General features: G+C 38.5%; 1 protein-coding gene across 2 annotated transcripts in view; it reads left to right on the top strand.

Moving 5' to 3' along the window:
• LOC135706563 (protein gustavus-like) overlaps window positions 1-27,231 on the top strand; it is a 417,123-nt gene that overhangs the window by 346,416 nt on the left and 43,476 nt on the right. The window contains exon 1 of one of the 2 annotated variants that reach the window (XM_065228215.1): window positions 13,343-14,690. The exons of the other annotated variant lie outside the window; for it this stretch is intronic. Coding sequence (XP_065084287.1) covers window positions 14,671-14,690 — 20 coding nt within the window. The 5' untranslated portion in view covers window positions 13,343-14,670. Of the gene's footprint in view, window positions 1-13,342; window positions 14,691-27,231 lie in introns of those variants that run through there. 2 annotated transcript variants of the gene reach the window in all.

Below are 27,231 nucleotides of genomic sequence, written 5' to 3'. Positions count from 1 at the left end.
TAGATGTTGTTAATTAGTTATCCATGCAAGTTAATCTAGCATGGAAATAAGTTTCGGAAATAATTCAGATTAGAGTATTTTTGTGTTTATATGTGACAGTAGTTGAAATACTAAAAAATTAGAAGGGTCTGTGCCTAGGGTTACGAACGGAGGCTTGACGTAGGACCGCTAGTGGACGGATCAAATATAAATAACAAAGTTCTTAACTCTTTCCGTTTTTGAACTGGTGGCCGGTTATTTTTCAAATTGTGGCCACACCAGTGCAGGTCGATGCCGACCTGATGACGGCGGCCTAGTCATGCTGCCTATTGGTCGATGTGGGTGCTTTCGTCTTCGTCTCAATGATGGCCCATATACAGATTTATCTGTAATGATACAGATTTTTCTTAAAATTTTGATACAGATATCTATACTTACAGATTACAGATTTTTTTTAAATATACATATTTTTCAGTTTTTCAAATAAGTGGAGTATATGTTCAATATCCATATCCAATATCCATAAATAATACTTTCTTCCTTTTGAGTAAGTATAAACACCAAACCAAATTTAAAAAAAAATGACTTTTTATTTTATTACCTTCGTTAATTTTGAACGGACTTCTGATTTCTGATTGCTCGTTAGAAGGGATGTAAGTTTTCATTTTTATTTTTTAATTAACCATATTAAATGGTGACAGGTACTATAATTTTGTTTTATTTTTGTTTTGCAGAATCGGAAAACAAACCGTTTTAACAACCCACAAGCTGAATGATTACAGTTTGTGAGCCGAATAGTCAATTGGATACTTTGACATTTGACTTGTGTAATATCAGAAATGAAGAATATTCTATGCAATTCTACTAAACATCAAATTAAAAGTTATGTGTTGTGACAAAATACAATAAAGTTGATAGAGAAATACAGATGAAACCATCCCAAACTTTTTAAACAAAAAATGCTGAGTACACTTAGGTATATAAGTTCGAGCAATAACTAGCGATTTCAATATTCTTTTAATCTGCCAAATGATTAGATAAAGTTGAAACTTGTTTTGATAAGGAGAATTTGAGAAACATTTGAATTTGAAACATCGAGCATAACATTTTACAACTAATACTTCATAAAATGTTGATGCTTATTTTTCATTTTCTAAAATTGTTGAGTAAAAAATCCCGAAAAAAAATAATTATAATATAACAACGAAATTACAATGATTTTTACTGTTGAATTTCGTGTACATTAAAATTTATTGTTAAATTATTGTACGGGAAAAAAAAATTTCGATTTTTAACGATACAATGCTCAAACAATGAAAATTAGTGTAAAGAGATCAAATTTGTTCCAAAAAAATCACTTTTTTTTATTGTTAAGATGCTTAACAACCCCCCTTTTTTACTGTAAATTTCTCAAATACCATGTTTTTCATTGTTATGAACCATGAATTTCGTTGTGATTTTATGGTAATTGACAAAAATGTCCAATATTTTGACAGTAAATATCATTGTTACAATGACAATGAAAATCATTGTATTTTTATTGGATTTTTTTTTACGGGATTACCTGACAAAGATTTTCGTAATGTCGGATACAAATGTTTTACGAAAATGTGATTGATTTTTTGTATTTTTAGACTTTTAAAAAGGTACAAATCCCTCAAAAAAATCTAGATTCAGGATTTCGAGGTCTTTTAATTAGATTAAATCTTTAGAAAGCAAACTTAAGTCATTCTTCAAGATTCTAAACTATGAACGAACTATTTCTGCATTTTCAATGAACTCAAAGTATATTTACCACGATCCGCAATAAGATCATACATACATATTTTACATATTTTTGTCAGCCAGAAACAGATGCAAAAGATGTTTACGGTGAAAATACAGATTGAAAATGGAAATAATGTGGCAACACTGCGTCGTCTTCGTATTGGTGTGATGCGTGCTGTTCCACTCATACGTCGTATCCGACGCTTATCCGTCCGTTGCTCAAAAGCAAATGACGAAGAAAACTAGTCGTAAAATTGTGTTTATTTATGTTGATTATGATAGAACATTGATTTAACATTTTAATTGATTAGCCTACCTGGATCTTCACCTTTGTTTAATTTGATATTCAAATTTAATATTTGCGTTTTTCAACTAGTTTACAGAATACCCCTTTGGGTGTGTTTTGTTTGAATTGAAAAAAGTAAAAACCTACCTACTACAAGTATAACTTTACCTAACGTGCTAGATCACGTATGATCTGATGATTTGATCTCAGACAGGTGTCTCTGAACCTTTCCAGGATAAATACTCTCCGTTCTTCTAATGTCTGAATTCCAGCCAGGAGGTGGATCTCATAATTTCTACTGTGTTACCTGACTTATAACGAATATACCTTGTATACGAGAATCCCGAATACAACGTATAGTTCGTCTAATTTTACATTGCAAATGCTATGCAAAATTAGACGAGTCATACGTTGTATTCGGGGTACTCGTATACAACGTATATTCGTTATAAGCCAGGTAACACAGTAGTCCACGGGGGACTATTTAGGACCATCCTAAGGATCTTGTTCTGGATCCTTTGGGTTTAAGGTGATGGCATTTGACACAACTCTCCCAGATTGGCATCCTGTATTCTATTACGGGAAGGTTTATTTGTTTGTAGACAGCAAGCTTATTTTTCAGGGATAGAGTGGACCTCCTGTTGATGAGTGGATACAGTGACCTTATCAAGATGTTACACTTGGTTTTGGTTTTGTCAACGTGCTCCCTGAAAATCAGCTTGCTGACTAGTGTTAAGCCGAGGTAGACTACCTCTTTCAACCATTCCACCAGTGTACCGTGCAGGCAGATCTTATTATTCACCGACGCAGCAAGTCTGGGAGATTTAGAGTGTGGAAAGATGATGACCTGGGTCTTTGCCACGTTGATACGAATCTTCCAACTGTTGAAATATTCAGACAGGACGTCCAGGCCTCTCTGATGTTTGGCAGTCAGAGCTCCGATGACCCTACCCTTGTAGACGATGGATGTGTCATCTGCAAACAGAGACAACGATCCACCATCAGGGAGAGCCGGCATATCGGAAGTGAACAGGTTGAACAGAATGGAGCCAAGGATGCTTTCTTGTGGAACCCCAGCACCGATGTTGAAAGTATCCGAGTGATGCCATTCAGAGGGACTCGGAACGTCCTGTTCAATAGATAGTTGTTAATTATCTTCAATAGGAAGATTGAAAGACCGTAGTGCTGCAATTTGAACACCAGGCCATCATTTGAGACATTGTCGAACGCTTTTTCAACGTCCAACAACGCCATGCCAGATCTTTTCGAAACAGATTTGTTCCGTCTGAGAATGTTTGTTACTCGAGTCAGCAGGTGAACGATCGAATGACCTTTCCGAAAACCAAACTTTTCCTCGAGTAACCAGTTTATTTCTTCGGCAGATGTTAGGAGCCGGTGGTAGACTGCTCTGTCGAACAGTTTTGATAACCCTGAGAGAAGGCTGATTGGTCGGTAACTTGAAGGAGAGGACGGAAGCATGACGAAGAAAACGATTTGGCAAGCGTTTTTATTATCGCTGCTTTTCTCTTCCCTTCCTTTCATTGGTGAAATGGTGAGCGATCAACCGAGCATTGAGCTCGCTCATGTGAGCATGCACAATGTGTCGTTTGTTTGATTTGCGCTCTATCGTTGCGTCCGTGTTTGGGATGTTTCGTTACATGTCTGAATTTTGATTTTTTTTTTATGTGACCCCCAGTATAGAAATTAAAAATAGTCCTACGTCAAAACAAAACAAAAGAAAGAGATACAGATAGCATATTACAATTGAAGAGCAATGGAATATTACTCACCTATCACAATAACGAATCTCACTCGAACCATAGTCAGTCTACACTTAAATGTTGCCACATTAGAGTTGAAGTCGAAGAGGACGTAGACTTCGTTGAAACTAGCTGACATGAAGCGAACAGGATCATGGGGACCGTACAAGGAGTTCCTGGACTCAAGCAGTAAAAAGTTCCGTTGGCGAAGCAATCGTTCAGGAGCGTAACATTGAGTCCCGAGCAGGAAAACTAACGATATCAGTGCTATCATACCACATAGAGTTGGGATGATATCCCGAATTGGAAGTTAGGCGCTCTATATGGATATTGATTATGGAAGAGTGTCAATCCAATCCGAAAGAAGAAACAAGTAAAACACACAACGTAGGGTCCTGATCAGCCATTGGACGAAACATTGATTATAATCGTATCAAACAACAATGCACCTTTTCGCCTGCAGCCTACAATGAGCAGCATCTTTGTTGTTTTCCATCACGTTTACACTGCCAATAGTCATTTCCAGATCATAGAAGCCATCAAATTATATTAAAATCATTGGTTTTGGCGGGCCGGTATGTTCGTGCGAGCGACATTTACCGCATTGACCCTATATTCTACCAACATTAACTATTTTCCCGGTGACTCCGGATATCCATAGTACCGTTTTCTGACCACTTGCTTGCAGAATCAATATGGTGAAGGTTTATTTCCTCTATGCTCATGATTGTATGAAATTTATAAAAAAAAAATCGCGGATCACTACACACTACGAAAAAGTCATGTAAATTTCCGTGCCCTGAGACCGACACATGCAAGCGGCCCAAATGACATAAGAATCAGTTGAAAGAAACGAGAAAATCAATTCAATCAAGCGTACTTTTCGTCGAGTTGCGTATGTTTCGGTTTGGAAACGCTTAATTTTACATGACATGTTTGTTTACGTTCCATAATTTACGTCAAAGATGGATTAAGTCTCGTGTAAAAATAGTTATTTCTAAGTGTGTAGGTCTACTTTCCGGAATTGACCATTTTCCCGGTGAATCCGGATATCTAAAAGGGCATTCAATAAGCCCTGTGGGACCAAATCACTGACATATATCTTCGCAACTAAGGGTTCTTCACATTTTCTAAAAACTCACGGATCTCCAGGTCAACTTTTAAGAATTGACTAAATCGCGGATCTCTAGTTCTACTTTCTGGAATTGACCATTTTCCCGGTCATTCCGGATATCCAGAGGACCGTTTTCTGGCCACGTGTTTGCAAAACCGATATGGTGATAGTATATTTCCTCTATGCTCATGATTGTATGGAATTTAGAAAACAATCGCGGATCTCTAGGTCTACTTTTCAGAATTGACCATTTTCCCGGTGAATCCGAATTTCCACAGAGCCACCTTTCACGCATTTTATCGTTCCGATTGGCCACCCACAACTCCAATCGGTTCCTTGTCTGTTCCGTTTGAAAGTAGATAGTCATACTTTTCAAGTAGTGGCTCAATCTTAACATGTGGTAACCAAATTGCTGAGAACCAGTCATGTCAACATGAATCGACATGCATTTTGCTCGGGACTTTTCCGGGTTTTCCCGTTCTGGCTGGCCAACCACAGGTTCAATTGGGTTTCTATCTATTTAAAATAAAAGTAGATAGCCATATCTTTTGATTGGTGGTTAAATCATAACCATGGGTCATTGCAGCCTTGGTACTTGGAGGAAGTTTCGATGGCTTGAGATTACGTCAGTTAATAGTGATAAGTCCTCGGTTTGCCTGGACCGGTAGGGTGGGGCTTATTTTTCAAAATCATTCGGGGACACGTTTTCTCATGTGTAAAATGATTACTTGGGCCAAATGAACAACGTATCCAAAAATGAGCGTTTTTCGATAAGATTTAGGGGTGGCCCTAGAGACCTAAGTCCAATATATCCAACGAAGCTAATTTTCCAACAAGTCTAGTGCGTCTTTCAGTAAACACGTGATTTCGTTACTCTGAAGAACAAAAATTTTATCCGTTTTGCGATATCTTTAGCCATTTTTGAGATATACGGCATAGCAGGTTTGGACTTACGCCCACGAATATGATCTAGCGCAAGCAGTATTCTTGAGAGATAGAGAGCGAGAGAGAGAGAGAGAGAAGGATTAATTAAATGTGTTCGATATATTTATGAGAAAATGTAAAATCCAATTCTCGAATATGACCTCACTATGACGAATACTTATCAACAATATTACTTTTCTTCAAGTCAGTTAGGTTTTTTTTTGTGGAAGTTAACGTTTACAATAAGATTCTGGAAACTTTTTTCGTTTTGAGTTACATTACGATTATAACCATGAATTTGCTGGATAGCCCTTTCAGCGTGGTCGTTTACGACTTTCAAATTATCGACAATGTTCCTACCATGAATATAGGCTTCAATCTATTTCTTCACTACATCTGCGCCTGCGCAGCTTGCATGTGTCAGAAATTTATTTAATCATTATTGTTGACACAATCTCATTTTTGGATATCGAAACTCTATGTAAAAATTGGATCGACAGTATCTGCTTTCTTGACTCTGGTGTGAAAGCGAAACGCATGAGTACTTTCAAAACGACTTAATATTATTGAAACTAAATATAAAAGCACATCAAACGATGAAATAGCAAAAGAAACGTGATCTTGAGCCTACATTCAACTCCAAAATAACCTTAAAACGCCATGATGATCACAAACGCAAAACGTTTAAATGGCGTTGAAAAAATGTTTTAAAAAACCCTAAAAATTATCTTAAAAACAGCAAATTGTAAGTGCTAGTGTCTCTGTTTCGTGATTTTTTTAGATTATCGTGGTGTTTAGTTCCGTTCAATTGTAAAAAAAATAATGGCAGGTAATGTTCGTGAGTGTTGTGCAGTGTTCTCCGTTGTCAAACTCCCTAGTAGGCAGACGTAGGACTGTAGAACACAACAATCCACCCCACCGAAAATTGCAAAACCCGCCACCAGTTGGATGAACAACTGCCTGTTTTGGGAGGCCATGAGGGGTGGCGTTGGAGATGGCCATTTTGAATGGAGGATAACGGGCACGACAAACTGGCAATGAATAACGAATGGCCCGGGTCACTGGTCGACAGCCTGGAGCAGTGACCCAATGACTCACTCAACTTTTAAATTAATAAACACTGATCATAAGACCACCAGCGAAAACGGTTGATCAAGCAAGCAAGCTAGCTAAATTTACTTTGAATAGCGAACCAATGTGAAAACATAAAGCAATAGTGGAAACAGTGAAAAGTGTGAGGAGAGAGTCAAGGACAGCAGGTAAACCGCATTAATTGCCATTTTGGTTGAAATGGTCCTAATGACAAATGTATTTAACCTTTAGGACCCCGCTGAATTTAGTACAGATCACTTGTACACAGTGAAGTTCCGGTAGACGTACCGGAAGGTTACACCGTCACTGCCTGCTGGCCCGAGTTCATCACCAACTCATAAGCCCAGGAAGTGTAACCTGGTGCTCGTCATCGCCCCCCCGTACAGCAAGCGCACGAAGGAGGTACACGAAGAGGAAGTGGAGAGGAAGCGGACGTCGACCGAGGACAAACGGTCGACGATCGAAGACACGTGGTGGCAGGGGTTTAAACTGTTGACGTTTTTACGACACTCGCTTCGTTGTCATGCGCGACAGTCTGTTCTTATTCGTACTCTCATGCTCTACCGTCGTCTCTCTTACACAACACAAACATGTGTCATTTCGTTCTAATTCCTCAATTTGGTGTAAATTAAACCACTTCTGATCGGAAATGTTATTACTAGGACATCGTTGCTTGCCATTTTCAGAATTCACACAAGCACAACATCAGCAGCTCTTATTATGAGAAAAACTAAAATACATACATTCGTGACGGTCTTCGGCAACAGTGTCGTATGACAGAGCCTGCCATATGACGTTTTAGTTTGGTACTGTAATTTGATGGCTTGTTTTGCAAGTGTCGGAAGCAAAGGCAGTCGATTTTCACAGAAAGTATGTCGACTACGGTGACAACTTACAAAACTGCGTGGTGAAGGTGTTGCGAGGGGCCCGGCGAAGAAAACAGGTCAGATAGATTGTAAGAAAGTGGGAGACGTCAAACAAAAGAGGGAGACTACTTCAGTCCGCATCGTGCTCTCTTGCCGTGCGGATCTATTTGCTTTTTGCTGAAGGAAGTGTTACTACTACCTAAAGCTACAACAAATTTAAACAGCACTTTTCAGTGCTCAACCTGTAAAAATTTTCTACCTTGTTCAACTCTTATTCCTCTTCGATCCTTGTTTGGACCCTACCCGAGGTAATCCTTCTTGGATATCGATTTGGAAAATTCCTCTTCGATCCTTCAGATTCTTATAGTAATCTGCTTGGAAGTCGATCTGGATAAAAATTTACTGCCGCCATGGCGCCTAAACGCAAAAGAAAGGGGCAAACTCTTGACCCCCCTTCTGATGAAATTAATTTGAGTAATCAATTTGATTTGCTCACGGATGATGAGAATGATCCATCATCCATGAAAAATTCTAGTAAACTTTCCCGGCTTAATGCCAAGAAGGAAAAGATTCCCCCTATTGTGATAACCACTACCGATTTCCATGCTCTTCGCTTGGAACTTTTGAATTTCGTGAAAGTTAAGTTTTCACTACAAATTGGACGTCGGGGTGAATGCCGTGTATTGGCTGAAACCTTGGACGGATTTAAATGTCTTCTCAAGTATCTTACTGAGAAGAAGCACAAATTTTTTACTTACGACACCAAAACTGAACGTGTGTTCAAGGTTGTCATGAAAGGACTGCCCAGTGGTGAATCCCTGGATCAGATCAAAGATGAACTGGCAAAATTACTTGGAGTTGTGCCACTCCAAGTAATCAAAATGAAAATGAAATCCCGTCCTGGCGATTCGCGCAACGGGATTTCTAATGATTTTTATTTAGTTCACTTCAAGTCTAGTGAACTAAACAACCTTAAGGCCTTAGAAAAAGCTAGCCTTATGCTCCATGTCCGAGTGAAGTGGGAACACTTCAGGAAGACTGGAGGAAATTTCCAAAACCTCACCCAGTGCCGTAAGTGCCAGGGATGGGGTCACGGAACTAAAAATTGCTACATGCCAGCTAAATGCATGAATTGTGGTGATTCCTCTCACGCAAAGGACGACTGTCCTGTGAAGGAAGATCCTAAGAAATTTAAATGTTCAAATTGTGGTGAAAACCACAAATCCAATTTTTGGGAATGTAAGACTCGCAAAGCGATCCTACAATCTCGTTCTAACCGTCAGGTAGGAAACACTCCACGTTTCCGACCAGGTACAAATTCCTCTGCTGTTAACAACGGTCAGCGAGGAACAAATTCTACATTCGTACCCGTAGGTACAAATATCTCCCCTGCTTCAAATGTTTCATCTGTACCTACTCCCCTCGCTGCTAACAATGTTCAGCGAGTTAATGGAGCTACCTATGCTGCTATTGCAGCGGGTAGAAATCAAAATACTAACCAACGTTCTAACGGAAATTTTGACAATTTTGACTTAGGAAGCATTACTGCCCCCAAAATGGAATTTTTACAGAATTCATTAATTGACATGATTTCTGATATGCTTAAATCTAACTCCATGTTTGATGCTATTCAAACTGGAGTAAAATTTGCAAATAATATTGTCATGACTTTAAAATTCAGTAATGGATTTTAAAGCATTAAATATTGTAAATTGGAATGCTCGATCTCTTAAAGATAATGAAGACGAGCTTTTTAACTTTTTGAGAGTTCATAACGTGCATATTGCCGTTATAACTGAAACGTTCCTTAAACCTGCCCATAAGGTTAAGAAGGACGCAAATTACTTGATTTATAGAAATGATCGTCTTGATGGACCCTGTGGTGGCGTTGCCATCATTATTCATAGACGAATCAAACATAAAATTCTTTCTTCATTTGAAACCAAAGTTTTTGAAACTTTGGGAGTTTCTGTTGAAACAAAATTTGGACAACTTACGTTTATAGCTGCCTATTTGCCATTCCAATGCGTAGGCCAGCAAAAGAATTTTCTCAAGGGTGACCTCCAGAAACTTACCCGTCATAGGTCTAAATTCTTCATTATTGGTGATTTTAATTCAAAACACCGCTCATGGAATAATGTTCAAAGCAATTCCAATGGTAATATTCTGTTTGATGATTGTTCTGCAGGTTATTACACTATTCAATATCCAAACAGCCCAACATGCTTTTCTTCTGCAAGAAATCCCTCAACTATTGATTTGGTCTTAACTGATTCATGTCATCTTTGTAGCCAATTGGTTACCCATGCTGACTTCGGTTCTGATCACCTTCCAGTAACTTTTGAAATATCCCAAGAAATAATTTCTAATCCCAACAGCTCTACTTTCAATTACCATAGAGCTAATTGGGAGCGGTATCGAACATTTATGGAATATAACTTCGATCCAAACATTCCTTTGCAAACCAAAGATGAAATTAATTATGCTCTTGAATCTCTGACTACTTCTATAGTTGAAGCAAGAGCTGCCTCAGTACCAAAATGCGAGGTTAAATTCGATTCAATTATAATAGACGATGATCTTCAGCTCTTGATCCGTCTTAAAAATGTCCGTAGGAGACAATATCAAAGAACACGTGATCCTGCCATGAAAGTTATCTGGCGGGATTTGCAAAAACAAATTAAAAAGCGATTCTCTGTCCTGAGGAACAAAACTTTTGAAAATAATATTTCTAAATTAGACCCGAGTTCCAAACCCTTTTGGAAACTCACAAAAATTTTGAAAAAACCTCAAAAGCCTATTCCAGCGCTTAAAGAAGGTGGTAAAATTTTGATCACAAATTTGGAAAAAGCTCAGAAACTTGCTAAGCAATTCGAGAGTTCCCATAATTTCAGTTTGGGTCTTACTAGTCCTATTGAGAATCAGGTTGCTGGGGATTTTCTGAATATTTTCTCTCGGGAAAATATTTTTGATGATTCCTGGGGGACTGATTTGGACGAAGTAAGGTCTATAACTAAAAAGTTTCAAAATATGAAAGCTCCAGGTGATGATGGAATTTTCTATATCCTCATCAAAAAACTCCCAGAGAGTACCTTGTCTTTCTTGGTAAAATTATTTAACAGATGTTTCCATTTGGCATACTTTCCTGATAAATGGAAAAATGCAAAAGTTGTTCCAATTTTGAAGCCGGATAAAAATCCAGCTGAAGCTTCTAGCTACCGTCCAATAAGTTTGCTTTCTTCAATAAGTAAACTTTTTGAAAAGATAATTTTGAATAGAATGATGCTTCACATTAATACGAACTCAATTTTTGCAGATGAGCAGTTTGGATTTCGCCATGGGCATTCAACTACTCATCAACTCTTAAGAGTTACCAATTTAATTCGTTCAAACAAATCTGAAGGCCACTCAACTGGAGTTGCTCTTCTAGACATAGAAAAAGCATTCGACAGTGTTTGGCATGAAGGTTTGATTGCTAAATTGAAAAAGTTTAATTTTCCACTTTATATTATGAAATTAGTTCAAAATTATTTAACTGACAGAACTCTGCAGGTAAATTATCAAAATTCCAAATCTAATCGACTACCTGTTAGAGCAGGAGTTCCTCAGGGTAGCATTCTTGGGCCTATATTGTATAACATTTTCACTTCGGACCTCCCTGATTTGCCTCAGGGTTGCCACAAATCTTTGTTCGCTGATGACACAGGCATTTCCGCTAAAGGAAAAAGTCTTCGTGTTATTTGCAGCAGACTGCAGAAAAGTTTAGATATTTTCTCTTCTTATTTACAAAAATGGAAGATTTCTCCCAACGCTTCCAAAACTCAACTTATAATATTTCCACACAAGCCTAGAGCTTCGTTTTTGAAACCTAGTAGTAGTCACATAGTCACTATGAACGGAGTTCCAATTTCCTGGTCAAACCAAGTGAAATATCTTGGATTAATACTTGACCAAAAATTAACTTTTAAAGATCACATTGAGGGCATTCAAGCCAAATGTAACAAATATATTAAATGTTTGTATCCTCTTATAAACAGAAAATCCAAACTTTGCCTGACGAATAAACTTCTAATATTAAAACAAGTTTTTAGACCGGCCATGCTTTACGCTGTGCCAATATGGTCTAGTTGCTGCACTACCAGGAAAAAAGCACTTCAAAGGATTCAGAACAAAATTCTGAAAATGATTTTGAAGTTGCCTCCCTGGTACAGTACAACCGAAGTACATAGAATTTCGAATGTTGAGACTTTAGCACAAATGTCCAACAAAATAATTAATAATTTCAGGCAAAAATCGTTGCAATCCTCAATTGCAACGATTAATTCCCTTTATACTTAGATAAGATTTAGTTTTAGTTTTTAGTTTTAAGATATCAATTGTTATACTGACATGCAGGTTAAAAAACCTGTTTAAAATACTGAATTGCCAAGACATGAACAATGTAAAAACACTTAGATATATATCATAACAATTAAGGCTGGTACGTTACTGCAGTAACTGGAGCACCTAGGTTAAAATGAAATGTAATTTATTTTGAATTTGGAACAAATAAAGAGTTAAAAAAAAAAAAAAAAAGAGGGAGACTAAAAGTTGTCAGGAAAGTGAAATAAATCTTTAATCTTGAGCGGTGAAGTGCTTGTGGAGTTTTTTTCAGTGTGTTACATGCGATCATTCCCTGCCCCTCGTAATTGCAATCGGTAAGCGTGCTGACCCTGAGGCCATTGGAGTCATGGAGTCTCGGAAGTACTCCTGACTGAGGTGGCTGACACTACAAAATATTGCCTCACATTTGCTGCTCTTATAATAATCTTGAATCTTCAACATGGTCCTAAAAATAAGACAATTAATGATGATATTTTGTTTTAATTTTCTATCAAACAAAAAAATTAAAATTTTCAAAAATCATTATATTTCTTTACAAAGTAATTGTAAATCAGCTTCGGTTATTCCAATATAGTTTTACATTCATATAAATTTTGCATGAAATATTAAAATCATTTGTCAAAGTTGTCTGAAAAGCTGCGACCCCCTGAAAGTAGCCCGTGACCCACCGATGGTCAATTGAGAAACGCTGCTAGAACTAGAGAAGTACAACTGCTAACACATGCGTCTAAATCCTTTATGCTATGTCGATTGAACGGATTCCATCAAAACCATCCGATGAAAATCCGTGCTAATCTCAAGCCTGAGCTGATAGGTGAATAGATCAATTTTCCCGTTTTCCCTTCATCGCTCGCTCCCATAAACAATCACCAATGTGTTCTATAACAAACCCAGAGAGAGAGGAGAGCGAAAAGAACGCACTGCGCGATGAGAAGATCGCTTTGGTCTGAGAGAGCGTCGGCGAACGGACGTCCATGATGGTTTCCACAGTCTCTCCCACTCTCCAGTTGGTAGAGCTCACGGAAATTTTCCACCTCTCGATCGCATACCTATCCGTTGGGTAGCAAACCAACCCAGCCTTCGATCGCTCGCTCGCTCGCTCGCTCGCTTGCTTGCTGCATACATGTACGTGGTGGTTATTGGCCGCTTTGGGGGTAGCAGCACGCTCGATACCACTGGCCAAGTTTAGTCGCGTCGCAGCTATCGAAGGATTTGTTCGTGTTTTTCGCCTTGTGCCCTCTGCCATATGCGCTCATTCTGCCGTTGCTGCTGCTGTGTCTCCTCTATCCATATAGTGAGAGAGCAAGAAGGAGCCTGCCTGCCGTTGTTGTAGGTTCGGTTGGTTGATTGGTGTGGAGTCGTGGAGTGCTGCTTCCCCACACAGTCATCGTCGTCAGTCAGTCAGTCAGTCAGTGTCGTGTCGTCGTCGCCGAAGAAAACACTGTGTCAGAGAACCGTGTGCGTCCGAATTGCGCGGCGGGTAGTGTGTACAAAGAAGCAATATATAGAAATCACCTTCAAACACAATAGAGAGCACTCGTCGCGGTTCGCTCGCAAAAAGAAAGAAGTTTTTCGAATGTTGTTTGTCCCAAGATCCTTGCGCGGATTGTGTGTGGCTTGTGTTACGTATATACACAGATAAGGAAGGGTGTGCAGAGTGAGTTTGAATAACACAAATAAAAAGTACCTAGGAAGGAAGATCCATCGAGAGCTAGCAAAAAAAAAAGGACGACGTGAAGAAAGCACTGGAAACCAATTGTCGTAAATTTTAATGTGTTCAGAAGTTTTCGTTCCGGAACGTAACAGGAAATAGTCATTTCCCCAGCCCCACAAACTTGGGGTCCGCCAATCCCATCAATCAAATGCCATTAAAAGTATTTTATCGGGTAGAGGAAAGCTTGAAGTTGGTGTGATTGGAGCAAAACATTGTGACAACAATTACGAAAGATAACCAAGACACGTTGGTAATGAGTGACGAATCCCGTTAGAGAGAAGCTGTTACCAAACGGGGAAACCAAGTGAAGTGCATGGAGGAAATGTGGCTTACGACTTTGTGAAGAATACACACTACTACCTGATAGTGGAGGAGTGAGCGAAATAGCATGCGAAGGATTAACAATCACAAAGGAAGGGTTCAATCGGTGTGGAAGTTATGAGTTTGTGAAATTCTGAGGTTCATTGCTGTTTTAAGTTTTAACCCTTCCCGTCATCTCAGTATATACAAAAAAGAAAAGAAAATATAAATCAATAAAGCCAGTGAATAGTACAAATTTTCGATTTTAGTTTGTATTTAGAGCTATCGATTTTCTCGCCTGTAAGCTATTTATTTATACGACAACAACACCAACAAAAAAAGGAAGAAGAGAACCCACATAAAACCACAAAGTGTGATATATTCAGAGAGAAAACAAAAGGCTCGGATAACGTGAAAAGCAATCAACTGTACCACCAACTTCCCGAATTAGTATTGGATACTCAACACAGCTAAAAATCATCTAAATGGAATTAGCACGTAAAAGGTAATTAGCTTTGATATTTTTGGACCAGTATTATGGTATTCTGCAATGAGGGTCTCGAGGAAAGCTTCGATACCTGCTTCGATATTCCTTCCAAAATGGCTTCGTTTTGGCTTACCCTCGGATTGGAAATCCTGTTCGATTTTCGCACGCACCTCGGAGGAAACCTTTCGATTTTTCGGCAGGTCCCTTCTGGCTTCTCACCAATACAAACACCTCCACAAAGCCGTAGCATTTCTAAATGAATCCCTCGTTCGGTTTCATTTGTCTGCCTGCCTGCCTGCCTGCCTATCGACCGACATCTAATGCCCCACCTCGCTTCCTCTTTCCACCCAGCAGAAGATGATGATAACATGACAATTGCTTTTGGCCTGCAGGCTACCTCGCTCGGAATTGCTCATCCTTTGCGCTCTGTTGGTGGTAGTACGTAGGTAGCTACCCAACCATATAGATAGAGCCGATGGTAGCTGGGTGAGGGATGGAATTGGAGGGATGCTGCTGCGCCCAGCTGTGGTGGGACATCCCGAGAAAGCCAGTAGAACAGTTGATTTATCTTTCCTTTGCTTTTCTGTGCCTTCGGTTGGCTTTACTTGGAAACCAGAGCCTGGCAGGGGCGTGCACCGGGAGAATGGGTCAAACTGGGGGTGGACTTGTTTGAATTTGTTTTAGGGGGAGGGGGGGCAGAGCTCGAATGAATCAGAATATGTAATAAGCTTGTTTTTGTACTAGAGTCGGCTTTTCTTTTTCTTTCTGGAGTTGCCGCTTTGACGCGAGTTTATGCCTGCTCTCAACTTGGTGCTTTTACAAGCACTTGCGCAGTTATTAATTGAGTGCTTATTATGTCAGGCAATGCATGAATTTGTATATTGTGTGGCAAACAAAGTCGATAAAATTTCCAACTCGTTTGATTTTCAGGATCAGAAGGGAAATTGAACCCTCCTTCTCCGGTTATTAACACCGTGCCTTAACTGATTAGGCTGTCTGAAGCCCTACAGGAGTCATTTTTTGAGTTAAATGCTGGAAACACAAACCTTCTAAATTTGTCTGATATCTTTTCTACAGATTTTGTACTTAATCTGCACCATATGTGACATTTCAATACAATTAGTTCGTCTTGACAGAAGGCAGTTAACAACCATGAGAAGCCAAATTAATGTCATCCTATCCATCAGGACATTTTGAGCCTGTCGTTTTTTTAAATTCACTTTAGATCATTGTTCGAAATGGTTTAACCTCACTTTTTGACAGTTCAGGGAGATTGTATACAAGGTGAGAATCTGAAACGAATAAACTTAATTTTTAATTATCGTTTTTCAGAATGAGTGATATTCGATGTTGACACTCGTTTAAAATTAGCACTAGCTAGTGGATGACTTCAGGCTTCAATCCTAATCATTTTAAGATCACAAAAACTCATATCGATGCCACCGAAAAAACCTAAGTCCATGTGTGTTGATGGTGTCATCATGCAATGATTTTTTATTTATTCTGAGAACAGTAATTGTCTAATGATTACTCTCACATCTACCATGGCTTCAAAACATCTTAAATTTTGATGCCTTGCACGATTATGAGCAACTATCGAACTATTGAATCGAACGTTCTTCTCACAGCGAGAAGTGTGGCTTTCCTAAATTGTGTAAACGAGTATTTTTTCTCATTTTGACCACCCAGGATTTCATTATTTTGATTTTAAATTCCCTGCTGAAAACGATGCCGGAATCCGTTCCCAAATCAACTCCTTTCTACCAAAATGCATTTAAGTCAACTTTCTTTCGAGAATTTTGCTGATTTTTTCGACTTTTACTCAGGTGGACATTTCCCACTAACCTAGTTTTTGGCAACTCAAACACGCTAAAAAAACTTACCCATTTGTAGGTACTTGTTGCATGTGGAGCTACCTATTTTTCTAAAAAGATTAGATGCAGGAATCCCCCAAATAGCGCGGTGGGTGGTAATAATAGTACATCAAAAAGTTGGATTGATCATAATGGCATTCTTTGTTTGTATGCATATCAATCCTATTTTCCCATCCATATGGGGCGGTTATGCGATGTATGTGCACTTTTTCGATAAATGAGTTTGTTTTCATTATTCTACTTTATCGACTTCTACTTCACCGACTCTAAAAATAAATAGACAATTATATAAACAAAACTACCATAGGCCAGAGCTTTCACATATCTTTTAAATGGGTCTAATTTGGTATTCGATCATGAACTGTTGGGGTATGCTGCTTCTGGAGTCTTCGTTCGATCTCACTGTGCCACGTTTGTTCTCATATATGTCACAAGTCTTGTTTTCGATGTTTACCTTTCTGAGCAAGCAATTCACATCGCATTGAAATGCAAAATACTTCAAATCCAGCTGTTTTGAACAGTAGTGTGATTCAATGTGCAATACACTTGAGTAGATAGTGAAAGATTTTCAACATTTCAAAGTTTGAAACACTAGAAATTAACGTGTATAATACATTGAAGCAAGGTGAAATACACTTAAAGTAAATGTGATTGTGCATTTAAAAATCAAGTGTTTAAACACTTTGATCAAACGTGTGGAATTTTTTGAGTGCAAAATTTGGGGTTGATCAGGCTGACATAAAAGGTAAAATACTAAAAAATAATTCCAAAAAATGCATGTAAAATACTTTTTAAATAACAAAAAAATATGTTTGGATACAAAGAATACATGTGTGGTATTTTATAGGTATTTAAATTGTTGAATTTGGTATTGGAATGGTATTATGGGAACTTGTTTTTTTGGTATTACTTGTGTGTCTTTTATATGTTTTTAAGCTTCTGCAGCGAGCGTTTTTCAACTAGCAACTATCTGCACTTTGAAAGCTATTAATTGAGAGCCAACTAAAGCATGAATTTTTGTATTTGCCACACAATATTGCACAATTATATTCTAAGCCCAGGAAAGACGCGAGAAAATTTTCAAGACGAAAAATTTCCTCGACCGGACCAGGAATCGATCCCCGGCTTTGTGATACCGACTAGGCTATCTGAAGTCTCAATAATAGTAATTACATAGTTGACAAATCTTGCAGAATCAGAGGCTTTTTATTGGTGCTCATTTCGAGAGAACCCAAAGAAACCCAATGAATATTCTATTGATTCTGCCGACAAACAAACGCCATCTTACGGTTACTGAGGCACTATGAGCGTCATTCATCATCTATCTGTTCTTCTTCTTCTTCTTCTTCTTCTTCTTCTTCTTCTTCTTCTTCTTCTTCTTCTTCTTCTTCTTCGCATTTCAAGCTTATTGCATATCGCATATTAGCTTATTGTGTGCTCTCAACTTAGTGTTCTACTAGATGCACTTCCACAGTTATTAATTGAGAGCTTTCGATGCCTGTACCATTTTTGCATTGGTATAATTGTGTGGCAAGTCCAATCATACTTATATGCCCAGGGAAGTCGAGAAAATTTCCAACCCGAAAAATTCCTAGACTGGAACGGGAATCGAACCCAGCCACCTCCAGCATGATCTTGCTTTGTAGCTGCGCCTTTACCGACTGAGCTAAGGGAGGCCCCGCTATCGGTATATGTGTATTTACACAGTCAGTTCACTGCCTGACTGTGGGAAGCAGAATCTCTTCACTATAGGAAATATAGACTACATTTGGAAAGTTTCAGGAACATTCAATTCTTTTCTAATGTTATTTACGTTCTCCCATTTCCATTCTACTGTGGAGTGCTAAGAATCATTCATTGATTTTGACAGGTGCAAAAAACTAGGCATCTAACCAAAATCATACGAGTTCAAATAATGTCCAAAAAATTACCTACCAGACAGGTCTAACTTAAAACGTAAACAATGACTCTGTACGTCACTTTCACTCGAATATAATTTTTTGAAAAATCATCAAACTTGATAAAACAGTAGGTTTTAGGCATCCCGACTTGGTTTGAAATTTCAATATTTACAAGCAAAACGGGGTGAAATGAGCCATCATGTCCATTGAGACACCAGGAGCCAGCTTTTAATAAAAGGGATCAGCAGAAGCACTTGTCGTTAGAAATGTCACGACTATATTACTCAAATCTAATCAACGTCAATTTATACGTACTGTTAGATTTCATCGGAAAACATCGTAGCACCACCATTCTGCTGAAATCAGTAAACAACTTGTTAGCACATTCAACGAGTCATATCCTGATTTCGCAAGAAACCCCTGGGTCATCATCATCATCACCCACGACGTCATCGTCATCTAGCAGTCGCACAGCTACTCATCTGTTCCCTCAAGATATTACATTCGCACATGGCAATGTCGCGACCTGTACATGTGCATCTACAAACCCCCATCGCATCACGTCCTTCGCCAAGCACGTTCACCCGTCGCCGTCGTCGTCGCTCCAGTCATCAAACGGAACGTCACAATCAAACAAAAAATGAACGATACGAGAATACTATAAAGGCAGCCAACACCACCATCAACTAGGCGCACACGGCTAAGTATGCGGCATATCGGAAAGAACTTCCATGTGCGCCCTCGCTCACTTGATGGAACTTGGAGACGATGACACCGACTCGACGACGGACGGAATTGCCTTGATATTGGTCGTCGGCTGCTGCTGCTGCTGCTGTCATTGTCCGGCCTAGTTCAGACACTCGAACAGAAGCAGATGAGCACCGGTAAAGAGTATATTGCCGATCACTGCTCGATCATGCACACGCGGAAGAGACCACTACTGTGTGCGGAAACAAAGGATGGATCTGTGTGTTTATATATTTGAATAAAGAACCTGCAGAATGAAGAACACAAAAAAAAGCCGACCGTGAGCTATCGAGATGATCGTCGGGTGCCGTACCAATCAAGGTCCAATGTCTGGCGAGGTAACCGTGAAAGATGAAAGGGCTATGAAAGCTGGGGGTAATTGGAACTTGTATCACTGTGTTTGGTGGGTCGAAGAAAGTATCCTTTGTTGGAAGAAAATGGAAGAATGGGTCCTTGATGAAAATTCGTTTTCGCTTCTCGTGAAAATTTTGAAGGAGGAAGGCATAGGCGTGTGAGGGTCTTTAGTGATTAATATTGCAATCATCCGCACCTGTTCGTTCATAATTTACAATGGGTTGGAAAATAATTCTCAAGAATCTTTACAAAGCTAGCAACACAGCAAAAAATATTAAAAAATGTTAATATTACATCCAAGAGGATGCACTTCAATCATGTCGAAAATCTCATGTATTTTTTATGGGCACAAAAATAAACAAATGCAGTAAAAGCAGTGTAATGTCAGTTCATGTACTGTATTGATGATAATTTGGCCCTTTTTGGCAAGTAATATAACACCATATTTTCGACACGATTGAAGTGCATCCACTTTGATGTGATATCAAAATTATTTTTTGCTGTGTACACTCAACTACAGCACGTTCATTATAAACGCAGTGCTTCAGTAACATTCATTCAGGGTCGTATACACGATCGGTCACCATGAGGTATTCAATTTGAGAATATTTTTATCCTAATCAGTGTGTTGGATCAGTGGACTGTAACGTCACATTGTAGCTCGAACACAGTGCGTCACAATATCAGCTTCAATAGACAAAATCGATTTTTCTGTTGATGTCGTACACACAAATTTCAATCGGTTGTCTCTCTTTCTTCCGTCGCTTCATTGGTCTTTGTTTCGAGCTTCGGTGAAAGAGCGCTCGATTTTGATAATTTCGTCTTTCATGAAACACATCAACACGTTTCATGACGTAAACGACGAAAAATGAAAATATATATTCAAAGCATTTATCACGTGAAAATACTTGAAGATTACACGTTATATGTCTATCTTCCATCCACATATTTATCTAAAAAAAAAGTAACTAAAACGGGACATACCGCGAATAAAAACAAATTGAAAGAGCGGTGATAGAGTGCCGATGAAAGGGATTTAGAACCATTAGATGGTTTCGTTTCATCTCGATAATCGAGGTTACTTTCATTGATAGTGATGAGCAAAGCAAAAACGAGAAAATCCACAACCAACATTCGTTCTAAGCGTGCTTCTTTTTATTTTTCATTTCGTGCTGATAGTCTAGCTAGGTGCTATAGAAATGATGCGTTGAACACGTTGATTTACACACTTGATTGTATTTGCCGAGTCTCGGCAATTCAACCGACATTTGCACAGCCGAGTTCCTGGTAATCATTTTTTGCTTAGACTGACGCTGACGTTTGGTTGCTGAGTTTCGGAAAATATTTCACTGAATCTCAGCAAACAAACGTCACTTTTGTTGAGATCTCAGGAAACTGTGTTACCGAACAATCGGCAAAATATTGTCGAGATGGGGAAAACAAAACTGAGTGTGTATGCGGATATGCGAAATTTTCAAACAGATCGGTCATGTTTCCGACCCTGAATGGGTATGGCAATTAAAGCGCTTTCACTGCTTCAACCATACACCAACATAGAATCTACGAATTTGCTCCCAGTGGTGAGCATTAGACTGATTCAAAATTTGAAATTTTTGCTCCACAATGCTTAAACGGTTCCAAATTGGGTCCTGCTTAGCCTCCCAAAAGTTGAACTACTTTAGTAAGGAACAGACTTGGCACAAACCATTTAAAGTTTATAAGGGAATTACTATGGGAAAACTTACGTTATGTTCATATCTATCTAACAATTCATCACATTACTTATCAGGACCACTGTGGAGCGAAAATTTCAAATTTTGCGTCAGTCTAGTGAGCATCTTTTAGATTCCCGCTATTTCAAAACTACCCAAATTTGAGTTGGATCCACCCAGATTGGTCAAAACCCCGCTCTAGTTCGTCATGCATAAGCGATACAGATTTGAGTAATTCGCAAAAGTTGTAGCTAGTATCTAAACTTATAAAAGCTTCAATTATCATTTTTTAAATTGCAATGCACGAAATGAATGTAAATAATTTTCCATGCCTGGAAGAAGTACAACCGTGCACAAAAAGCCTCGGTGGTTGATAAATTGTTTGTTTTCAAACAATCTAGGTGGAGTGCAGATTGTGGAAATGGAGGATAAATTGGCGTGCTCTACTTTATTTACCCGAGCAAAGTAAAATAACAACCTGATATCATCTTGAAAACAAGTCTTGTTGTTCCAGATATCATTTTAAGTTTTAAGTTTTAACTGATAACAAAATAAGTTGAGGTTGGTAACTAAATTTGCTATGCGATATAGCAAATTTAGTTACCAGCTTAGACTAATTTTGTTATCAGTTGGTATCATGACAGAATATGAAATGATGTATCCCGAGCAAAGTAAAATAACAACCTGATAACATCTTTAAAACAAGTCTTGTTATTCCAGATACCGTTTTTTTCAGTTGTTATCGCATAAAAATTTTAGTTATCAGCCTTGACTAATTTTGTTATCAGTAGTTATCATGAAAGAATATTGAATTATGCAAGATTTGATCAAAGCTTCAAATATCATCCGCATGACAAGAAAAAAAAAACATTACCAATCATATTCCAGTTATTTGCGTAAGCCTTCAATACCAAATCGATAAAAATATTTGAAATTTGTTGAAAAAATTTGCATGGATCACAGGATTTGTTATCAAGATGTTTTCAATGATAACTGAATCAGTTATTTTTTGTGATATCCAAGGAGTATTATTTTGATAAAATTTGTGTTATGTTGGCTGTTTATTCAAATACAATGATAACATGTTCAGTTATCAAATCGTAATAACCGGGTATCAGAACTTGTTATCAATTTGGTATAATCCTTTGCTCGGAAAGGTCAGTTCAAAACTTCAAATATTATCCACATGGTGAGAAAAACAAACACTGCCAATCATATTTCAATTATCAGCTTAAGGCTTCAACGGCGCCGGTGGTGTAGTGGTAAGCGTGATTACCTTTCACCCCAGCAGGCCTGGGTTCAATACCAGTCGGCGCCGCCGGGATGTTCTGAGGCATAACATCTCTGATCACGCCTTCCTTCGGATGGGAAGTAAAGCCGTTGGTCCCCGGTTCATGAGTTGATGGGTCGATAGGTAGGGTCCAGGTGTTGGAACTGCCTTCCTGGCACGTCGGTAGCACTGGTGCTCAGCACGGAAAACAAGATCGACGAAAAAAAACAAACCAAAGGAAAAAAAAAAAGCTTAAGGCTTCAAAACCAAATCCATAACATAATTTGGAATTTGTTGAACAAAATTGGCGCGGATCACAGGATTTGTTATCAAGATCTTTTCAATGATAACTAAATCAGCTATTTTTTCTGATATCCCAGAAGTATTCTTTTGTTATAATTTTTTGTTATGTTGGCTGTTCATTCAACCACATTGATAACATGATCATTAGACTGATGCAAAATTTGAAATTTTCGTTCCACAGTGCTCAAACGGTTCCAAATTGGGCCCTGATTAGCCTCCCAAAATTTGAACTCATTTAGTGAGAAACTGACTTGGCACAAACCATTTGAGGTTTATATGGGAATTACTATGGAGAAACCATAATTTCGGTTCAAATCTATCTCAAAATTCCCTAGCTCACTCTACTTTAGAAAATGATAGCTGAGCTCGTTCTCAGCTACAACTTTGTTCAAGACCACTTTTCGATCAAATTTAAGGAACTAAAACTATTAATGATTCAAGCCACTGATGTCTTATGATTATGTTCAATCAACTGTTCAGCAGGCAACATTGGTGTTCAATTTCTTGAACAATTAATAACTATTTAATTTAACGTTTGGCTGAAAAATGATTTTGTGCAAAGTTGTAGCTGATAAAAATTCCCATAAGAATATCAATAGAATTTGTTAACAGTACAATATATAAAAAGGCTAGAAGATAATGAACAAAAAATTTGTTTTCCCATTGTAATTTCCAAATAAACTTCAAATGGTTTGTACGAAGTCAGTTTCTTATCAAATGCTTTTAAACTTTCGGAGGCTAATCAGGACCCGATATGAAACCGTTTGAGCACTGTGGAGTAAAAAATTTCAAATTTTGCATCAGTCTAACGTTCAGTTATCAAATCTTGATAACCGGGTATCAGAACTTGTTATCAATTTGGTACAATCCTTTGTTCGGGTAATCTACCCATTAAAGCCTAGTGATCTATTTATAGATCAGTATTTTTTCTTTTATCATGTCAGACAGAACAGAATAGGGAACGTTAATTATGTTTCCAATATCTTCAGAATGATCCTTGGAATATCCTTAACCTCTTGTTTTCAAATAGTGTGAGAATAATTCTAGGATAACTCCTGGAAAAACCGCTCATTGTTCGGACATCAAAAACGACTTGGGCATTAACGGGTTGGTACTGATTTTTCGAGAACAAATTTATCTAAATCCATTTATGTTTATTTTTAAAGAGGCAAGAAAAATGCTCATGATGGTTTGTGAATTTATAAAATATTTCGAAGTGGGTCACAATCAATGAAAGATTAGAACCATATCCTTTCGAACAGTTAATGTCACCCAGGGATGAATGACTGCACAAGCAGTTAAAATTCCTTAAAAAAAAATGTTAATGTCATGGTTACATTTTGGTTGCTTCAAAGTCGCTATTTGGTCAATATTTTCGCTATTTTAGTCACTAAAACCACTACTATTATCACATACCCACCACCAGCCCTGATTTTACGGAATGGGTCTTCAGCTTTACTTAACATATCCACTTTGAAGAAACCCAAGTAACACACAAAACATCTTTCTGAAAAAGAATTAGAACGACTTGTTGTATTAATGTATTATAAGTGATGCATAAAACATCCCATGTTTTATAAAAGGTTTAAATATGTTTTCTTCATACTTCCTAGAATTCAACATTTTGCAAAGTAGTTTTCTTTTGCTTTTAACTTTAAATGTTATTTAAACGTGCATCTTACTGCTTTAATACGTATGCAAAATCAATCTTAGTTGAATTTATAAAGCTCTTGAAGAGCTTCTGTACTTTCTTGATTGACATGGACATTGACGGCACCATTAGCCGGACTGTCACTTCACGCAGTGATTGACAGTTTCTTATGAGGTTTTCGGAGATTTGTTATAAAGAAAGTTGAAAACACTCTTTTATGACATCTCATAAATTAAAGCAACTGAAAAGGCGCAGGATGTCTTATTATATTGCTGCTTACAAAACTTCTTTATGACGGATCGAAGCAGGCGTGTTGCACTAGAATATAATTTTCATGCCATTGGTAAGAACATGATAGATACTTATTATTAAACTTTTATCTAGCGGAGTTGGTCTAGTTAGGAAATAATCAGTCTTTCACGCCAAGGACCTGTGTTCGAATCCCATGCTCATTTTTTTATTTTTTGCCGCTGGTTTTTATGATGTTTCCAAAACATGTTATAAGACCAGTATTTAGTTTTATAAGCTCCGCGTCTTGTGCTTTTTAGGTTGTATAAATGTATTAAATGATGTAAATTAAATTATTATTGATTCTATACGTAAGTCATTGAAAAGTATTTTCAACTTCATTATGACAAGCCGTGTTGCTTGGGAAGAATAGTATTGAACAAAGATGTACCTAACATATTTGAAACACTCAACACTTTACAACAAATTTATATGAATTTGCAATTCCCACGGTAATTAAAACAATTCTAGTAATGAAATAAAAAAAATAATGAATAATAAAGTCATAAGTACAAAATTTAAGCAGTATCTGCTTTCCTATTCTTCTTCTTATGAGTTATGATTCCGTACGGAGTTAAAATATTCTTTTAGTTTATGCCGGGATATTTCAAAGTCAAAGGTTTCGTTTATTTTGCATAATTTGTGCGATGATGATGTATGACAAATACATTTAGATCTCGGAATTGCCGAGTAGGTGTAATTAAATTTAATTTTGATAAAAGTTCTGTTGAGTTATTTCGCTGCAAAACTATATCGGTCAGCTGTAGAGATTTCGACAAAATTTAACAGAAATCTGTGGAATAATCTGAGTGTGAACGAACTTCACCTTCAAATCGACCAACTTTTGCAATCGGAAATGAGTGGAATGTTTAGACAATATAGGTGCCAAAAAAAATATCGCGATCAAGTGTGAACTTCACACCCCCGTAAGCAGCGTGACGTAGTCTCCTTGAGACTGAATACCGTTCCGATGCAAACAAGCGGAACAACGCTGCCGCCGCCGTAGGACTGCATGTCTGGACCACCACCATCACGGAAATTCATTAGGTCACCAATTGGCGACGATACGCGGCCGGGGTGGTGCAATTGGCGAGCCAAATGGCCTCCATGGTGAGCGCAGTTCGAGCTGCTCGCGCTGCGCTTTCGGAATAGCTCGAACCGAACGATCCGTTGTTGTTATTGTTGGGGTTGGGCAGCTGAGCGATGATGAGCTATTAGCGAAAATTCCGAAAAGCAGTAAAATTGGTAAAATCATTGATTCCATTCATCGGTCCAGTGATGCGAGCAGGTAGGTACTGCTTTCCGCGCTTTCATGAGCTGCTCGCGAGTGTGTTGCAATCGTGTGCGCCATGGGGATGGATGCAACCGCAATCGAATTTCCATTCGGTTGGATCATGTTTTGGCTCCGGCGCAATGAGAGTTGGAAAATTTCGCCTTCAGCCCAGCCTAGTCCAGTCCGGTGGTGCAGTGATGGTATTAAATATTTTATACTTTTTCGCGCTCGATCGATAGACAAAGAAATTTATTTTGAAGCTGTGTAGTTTTCCGCACGCGGAGCTGAGCAGCTCGCTCAAGTGTGAGTTTTTCGCGTACATCTACGAATTTAACCAAGTGTTGAACCACGGACCAATTGGCTTACCTACTCATCGTCGCCGCTGTCTATTCTATCTCTGTAGGCCTATGTTTTAACTATTTTTTTTTTCGAGTGAGCACCCGAGCGCAAATCTCTGAGTTGTTTGTTGGCAATGCTCGTCGATGCGTTCGATCACATTGACTGATTTCGCACACACCGCCGAATTTTGACCACTTTCCCGAACACGCTTTTATGACTTTTCCGCGAGCACCCACCCAATCGTGAGACGCGAACCCAATTAGTGCAAAAATTTTGGGTAGCAACGTTCATTGTAGTTATAAGTAGTTGCACTCTCATTAGACTCGGTGCGTGGCGTTGTGGCAGCACAGGCAGTCACCTTGCGGAACCATGGACGTGGATCCGAGTGGAACGAAGCGAAATTAGGCGTACTCTCGGAACAACGACCAGCTAACGGGGCAAGGTTTGCAAAAATTGATCGCATTTTGACGGAAAAACGAATGGTGCTGCACCGTGAGAACCAAACAAACCATAAACACTCATAACTTCGGTGGATCGAAAGAAAGAACGATATCGAATCGTAAACATGCAATCATTCTCCATCCACTATCGCTATTCACACAATCTTTTCCGTCAAATGGCCCGGCCATAAATCAACAAATCGGCCTGTAGATGCTCCAAACACTCATACATACACCAGTGGCCGGTAAAGAGCGATGCGACGTGACAGGACTACCATGTGAGGTGGAAACCTATGTAGTGAGTTGTCTTCCGTCGAATCAGAATGCTCCTCGATTACCTCATTCGGCGGATGAACTGCGTTAATGTGCTAATCACGCAGCCCCGCAGTTGCGGCCGACGACGGCTA

This window comes from Ochlerotatus camptorhynchus, unplaced genomic scaffold (genome assembly GCF_037179485.1).
Source record: "Ochlerotatus camptorhynchus isolate MF236.1 unplaced genomic scaffold, CSIRO-AGI_Acam_v1.1 ptg000284l, whole genome shotgun sequence".
NCBI lineage: Eukaryota > Metazoa > Arthropoda > Insecta > Diptera > Culicidae > Ochlerotatus > Ochlerotatus camptorhynchus.
The sequence above is the reverse complement of the archived record's forward strand: the minus strand, read 5'-3'. Positions and strand labels throughout refer to the sequence as shown.